The 6,239-nt window shown below is 52.1% G+C and overlaps 1 protein-coding gene across 2 annotated transcripts; it reads right to left on the bottom strand.

The window, feature by feature from the left end:
• Positions 1-988: 988 nt before the first annotated feature.
• On the bottom strand, positions 989-3,283 carry Micos13 (mitochondrial contact site and cristae organizing system subunit 13). Of its 2 annotated transcripts, XM_021149079.3 has the most exons (4): positions 3,009-3,263; positions 2,205-2,382; positions 1,997-2,051; positions 989-1,209 (listed from the first exon to the last, which is right to left on the bottom strand). In XM_021149079.3, exons 1-4 carry the CDS (start codon positions 3,035-3,037, stop codon positions 1,112-1,114), a joined length of 360 nt encoding a protein of 119 aa, XP_021004738.1. In that variant the 5' UTR covers positions 3,038-3,263; the 3' UTR covers positions 989-1,111. The 2 variants fall into 2 exon arrangements, with proteins under 2 accessions (XP_021004738.1, XP_085689118.1); XM_085832992.1 differs by lacking the exon at positions 989-1,209 and having other exon boundaries at positions 1,845-2,051; positions 3,009-3,283.
• Positions 3,284-6,239: the final 2,956 nt, after the last annotated feature.

The following is a 6,239-nucleotide window of genomic DNA, read 5'->3' as shown; positions in this document are numbered from 1 at the left end:
AGGGTGAACCTGACAGTCCTGTGTCCATCCAGTCACCCAGCCTCTGGGAACACTGCATGAGTAATGGGCTGTTTCCTAAAGTGGCTTATATCCTGTTGGATGTGGTCACATAACAAGCTGCAGAACTCCATGTGGCAGAGGCTAGGCCTGGAGTCCTCCCACCTTGGCTACTGTTCTCCATGACTCCAGCCCCTTCCGGGCATGGCTGCCAGTCACAGACTTCTGAGATATTAATAGAGGGGAGGAGACTTTCAGGCCTCAGACAGCTGGTGCAGCATGGGACAGGAATGCTGGGGCAGGGTCCCTGGGAAAGGGGACCCTCGGGGCAAGGCTGGGAGTCCTGAGTGGCTGTGACTAGTTTGGGCAATGGGGCTGTCAAAAGGAACTGGTCCACTGCAAGTGAAGCCCTTATTAAGGGCAACCGCAAGTCCAGGCTCCCCCGACCACAGTACCTGCTCCATTGTACAGGCTGGAGGCATGGTTCCATGGCTAGGAGTTCAGATCCTAGCACCCATGATGGGGAGCTCACAACCTACAGTGCCAGTGTGTATATACAAGCATACCCACACAAGCACTAAGTTAAGAAAAGGCCTCCGTCAGGTTGGGCTGAGGGGCACTTTCTTGATTGATGACTATGGGTAGGTGGTCCTGGGTGTTACTAGAAAGCAGGCTGAGCAAACCATGGAGAACAAGCCTATAAACTAATTTTCCAAGGCCTCTGCTTCAGTCCTGTCTCCAGATTCCTGCCCTAACTTCCCTTAGTGATGGAGAATGACCTGAGAATAACAAGCTGAAATAAACCCTTTCCTATGCAAGCTACTTCTGGTCATGGTTTTTTATCACACAAAGTTTTTAAAAGTTAAAACAAAAAATAAAAACTAAAATCTTTCTGGGCTCCAAACATTACATCTGGAACATAGAGATCCCTGTTAGCCAGGAATCTGTCCCTAAGGCTCTATATACCCCACACACCAGAAAACCAGCTGGGGACCATTCCCAAGTCCTTTATTGGGCCAGCAATGCTGGAAGCTGCCCTCAGAGTGAGGTCCCCACTGGGATATCTGTACCATCCTGGTCTTGATTCCCATAATGCTGGGGCAGGTGGCATCCATTACTTGCTGTGTTCCTTGAGGTATTCCCAGCCCTCCTTGGAGTATTCTCGGGCCTTGGAGGGGGCCACCGACAAGGCTGACATGACTGAGATGATGCCTGCAGAGACAGCACACAGGTGCCATGAGGTCCCCACCTTGCCAGAGCCACTCTCAGCCAGCCAACCCCTGGGGAGTTGTGCATGGAGCAGTGCATGGAGCAGGAATGGGACTAGCTCCAGTGTGGATCTAAACCACGACCCCTTCCCTATGCCCTGTTTTAAAAGTAGATTTCATCTCACTAATATATTCCAAGGTTATCCTCAAACTCTCAGTCCTTCTGCCTCAGTTCTTCCCAGTGCTGAGATTATAGGTGTGTCCAACAATATCCAGCTTTTCTGGATACAAGGTCTCATATATGCCACATGGCCTGGAATTCCCTATGTAGTCAAAGATGATCCTGAAATCCTTCATCCTCTTGCCTGCACTGAGTGCTGGGATGAAAGACCTACAAACACCATGCCTGATTTATGGGGTGCTGACGATAGGACCCAGAGCTTTATGCATGCTAGGAAAGATCTTTACCACGGATCTACAACCCCAACCCCTTGGGGTTTTTTTTAAGTATTTTGTTTTTCCTATTTTTGAGAAAGGATTTCCCTGTGTAGTCCTGGCTATAGATCAAGCTGGCCTTGAACCTACAATCTTCCTGCCTCGGCCTCCCAAATACTAAAGTCACAATCATGGGCCACCATACCCAGTCCTTTCTACTTAGTTCCATAGGTGATATACAGGCACACAAACAGGCAAACATGGAGGAATAGAAAGGATCAATGAGGTAAACAGGGCTGGGAGAGAGGCTGGGGTGCCCAGGCATCCCCCCCCCAAGCAGGGGCAAAGGAGCCTACCTGAGTTCCAGGAATCACGGAAGTTTGGAAACTTAATCTTTGGAGGGGTTGGGAGCTGGGAAGAAAGAGGAACACGGGCTGACACGGGGAACAGGTCACAGCCTTGTCTCCCAAACCCAGAAACACAAAACTCCACCAAGCAGGGGTAGAGGAGGCCCCAAGGACACCCTGAAGCAACCTGTAGGCCACCCACTCCCAGCCAAGGTACCTGCGGCATCTCCAGACCCGTCTGCTGGCACACATATTGGCTGAACTGGTACATTGCTGGTGGCACAACCTCCTCGGCCTTCCGCAGGGCAGCCTCACTCTTGTCGCTAGGCCCCAGCAGCTCCTGGTCATAAACAAGGTAGACTGCTCCTCCAGCCACACTTCCCTTAATGAGGAACCTTCAGGAATACATGAAGGGAGACGCTGTGGGGGGACAGGGTCTCAGGGGTCAGACAGTTGATCATTTCTTTTTTGTTGTTTTGTTTTGGTTTTCGAGACAGGGTTTCTCTGTGTAGCCCTGGCTGTCCTGGAATTCACTCTATAGACCTGGCTGGCCTCGAACTCAGAAATCCGCCTGCCTCTGCCTCCCAAGTGCTGGGATTAAAGGCGTGCGCCACCACGCCCGGCCAGTTGATCATTTCATTTGCCTTTGTGACACGACTTTTAGTAGTAAACGGAGTCTTATAGAGAGACAGGGTGGGTCATTCGAAAACCTGCAAAGGATAATGGACACTCAAGATCCCTGGCACAAAACCTTCCAGGGTGTCTGGCGGGGATTCCCCGCAAGTTACTCAAGTAAGCTACGGAGGGAGGAGAAGGGCAGGATTGCCTACGCATCTCAATTGCACTGAAGAGTAAATTGAAGCAGTAGGGTGATAAGGGCTGGCTGAAGCCAGTTTCCCTACACAGACCGTGAGAAAAGTCCCTACACGACCGGAAGTGAGCCGTCGCAGGACCCTAAGCCACGAGGCAGAGGTGCCTACAGCAGGGAACTTTCTCAAGGCCTCCACGATTGTCCACGCACCTCATTAGCGACCACACTCGAGCCACCATGGTTAGTCTCTCGCTTCACTCGCCGCGCAAGGACAAGTAATTCGCCCACCGCTTCCGGTTGGTGTCTCTGCTGAGACTCCTGGGAAATGTAGTGGTCGCTGTCAGCCGCAATGGACTTAGACTCTGTAGGTCGAGGTCCGTGGCTGCCGCAATTCTTTCTGGGAAATGTATTAGTTAGGCAGAAGACCAAAGAAGGGCTAGGCCGCGAAGGCTCCTGGGAAATGTAGTCTGGAGGCACGACAGAGACGAGCCCTCCGAAGACACTGGTCGGATTCCCCGCGCCCGCGCGGAGAATTGAGTGTCCCCCAGGTGAAGCAAGCCTAAGTGATGGTTACCACGGCAACGCGAGGACTGGATTGTTCCAGAGAAGCAGGTCTTTCGTTCACGTTAGCGGTTAGGGGTGTGGCTCTAACCTAGGAGGATTGGAGAGGCTACAGATGGCCCGTGGGATGGACGCTTGCCGAGGCTGTTGACTTGCCAAGGCCAGGGCGCTGGAGGGTCCCTGCCCGGTAGAAGTCTTGGGGCCATGTGAGAACGGGTTGGCGGTGGGTGGTCCGGAGTATAAGGAGCTACATTGGGGTGCGAGGTGCGGCAGGAGGGGTTAGCGGCCAATTCTACATCATCGGTTGCAAGGTGAGCCTGAGCAGATGTGCACCATGGATGCATGGATGCCTTGTAATTGTCTATGGAGACCTACTGTCCTAATTACTTCTCAGTTGTCCTGACAAAGCACCATGGCCAAGGCAACTCATAGAAGGAAAAGTTTACTGATTCCAGTTTCAGAGGACCATGACCATCGTAACGCGGGGCATGACAGCAGGCAAACCGGGATGACGCTGGAGCAGCAGCTGAAAGCTTACATTGTGGCTCATAAGCTGAAAGAGACTACAGGGTATTGTGTGGGCTTTTGAAACCTTAAAGTCCACACCAGTGTCACCCCTGCCCCAAGAAAACTTATCTCCTAATCCTTGCCAAACAGTTCTACCAAATGGGGACCAAGCATTCAAATACATGAAACTGTAGGGATCATTCCGATTCAACCATACATAAGACCCCCACACGCACACACACTGTGGCCCAGGCTGGCCTCGAACTCACAGCTCTGCCTGCATCTGCCTCTTAAGTGTTGGTATTAAAGTGTGTGCCACCACCACCCAGCTTTGTGGGGTTTTTTCTTTTTTAGACAGGGTCTTATTCTTTGTACGTGATTGGTCTGGAACTCATATGGACCAAGCTGGATTCTCCTGCCTGGACCTCCTCATTCCTGCTTTTACAGACATGTCCAGTGTCTATGGTGACATTTTCTCCTTTTTCACCCAGAACTAAAATAAACCAACCCTCATGACTAAGAAAAGAATGGGTGAGAGGAGCCTAGAACATGGCAAGGTAGCATGTGGCATTGCCAGTAGCGCTTAGACAGTGTATCTTTGGACCTAAGATTTGAAAGAAGTAAGTTTTAGGGAAGAGCGTCCAAGCAAGAACTCAGCCAGTGCACAGGCCCAGGACCTGGGACAAAGCTGAGCAGACTGGGCAGTTTGGAGTGGCTCCTGGAGGACCCTTTAAGGGCCCCAGGGGCCCAGGGCTTTGTTTTTCCCCCACTCCCAGAATGACCAGAGTGAGTGGTCTGAGGAAGAAGGAAGGATGTTGGCAGCAGGACATCTTCATTATGTCCCACCAAGGCTCACACACCGAAGGTGAGCCTCCCTGTGTGTGGGTGCAGGGCTGGGATGGGGGTAGGAAATGAGTGAATGGGGAGGGAGGAATGGGAGAACTTGAGAGCACTTTCTTCATCCAACTTCCTTATAACTTGTTCCAGACCTGAGGCTGTTTCTTCTCTGACTAAATGTCAACAGGAATATACCTTTCAGTGTGTGCTTGTTAACAGAAACTGCAGGGATAGAGATACAGCAAAATACTCTGTGTACCTGCAAATATAGGGGGACATTGGAGGATGGCGCCCTGAGCATCCAGAAATACCTACTCCCTATGGGCCAGAGGCTTGCCTCTTGGATACTAGGCCCCGCCCTTGCCCTACTTGATCTCTGCCCTCAGCTCCCACTCAAGTTTAGCCTCCCTCCCTTATTCAAGTCCAGCCCCTGCTGTGTTCTACCACCCCACCCCACCCCCACCTTGGTCTGGACAGCTGGTCCTGCTCGTTTCCCCTCCCTCTTGCGTAAAAGACCCCGCCCCTGCCCAGGTTGGCTCCGCCCCCTCTCCTCCATTCCCTCTTTCTGTGTTTTAGGCTCCGCCCCTGCCCAGCTTTGTTTCGCCCCATCTCCTGCTCAAGTTTCCTCTCCCTCCTGTGTTCTAGGCCCGATTCCTGCCCTCTTTGGACTCTTCTCAGGCCTGATCCTCAGCACAGCCACCCTAGGGTACTAGGGTGGACCCTCTTGGCACACAGGCAGAGGATCCCCATGAGGGCCTCTCGCCTTGGCTCCATCCCAGGGTGATGCTATCCACAGGCCCCGCCTATCTGGGTTGGCCCCTCCTACTCTTGTCCAAGTACTTGTGCTGCTGACGAGTTTTGCCCTCTGCACCTTCCAGAGGTGCATCCTGGTACACCCATGCCCTGCTTCGTAATGAGAGTTGGATTCTCTTATGTTCTCTACTGTTGGAATTCATCGGGCTGACAGAGCGTGGAGTGTGGGAAGCTGAGGCAAGAGAGGAGGAGGCTCGAGTACAGCTCAGCTGCTGGAGCACTTGATCGGCCTAAGATGGGTGTGTTACACGTCTGTCAATATCAGGACAGCCTGGGCTTCACGAGACGATAGCTCACGGAAAAAGAGCGAGGAAGGAGAGGAGTGAGGGGCACAGCCTGTGATTCTAGATAAATTATAGCCCTCTCTACCCCAAGGCCTCCAGGGGATGCGAAACTCCTTCAACGAAACAGTTCATAAGGATAAGTCTGTTGATCCGGACAGATTTGTTGTGACTGTTATGACAGATCTATTGATCTGTTCGATCCGGAACCCTCCATGACGAAGGCAAACGGAATTCTGTAAACTGACTTCTGACCTCTGCAAGTTTGTGGTGGCTTGTGCTTCTCTCTCTCTCTCTCTCTCTCTCTCTCTCTCTCTCTCTCTCTCTCTTTTTCGAGACAGGGTTTCTCTGGCTGTCCTGGAACTCACTCTGTAGACCAGGCTGTCCTCGAACTCAGAAATCCGCCTGCCTCTGCCTCCCAAGTGCTGGATTAAAAGCGAGT

This window comes from Mus caroli, unplaced genomic scaffold, assembly GCF_978045245.1.
Source record: "Mus caroli unplaced genomic scaffold, Mus_caroli_1 scaffold_18, whole genome shotgun sequence".
In the NCBI taxonomy this organism is placed as follows: domain Eukaryota; kingdom Metazoa; phylum Chordata; class Mammalia; order Rodentia; family Muridae; genus Mus; species Mus caroli.
The sequence above is the reverse complement of the archived record's forward strand: the minus strand, read 5'-3'. Positions and strand labels throughout refer to the sequence as shown.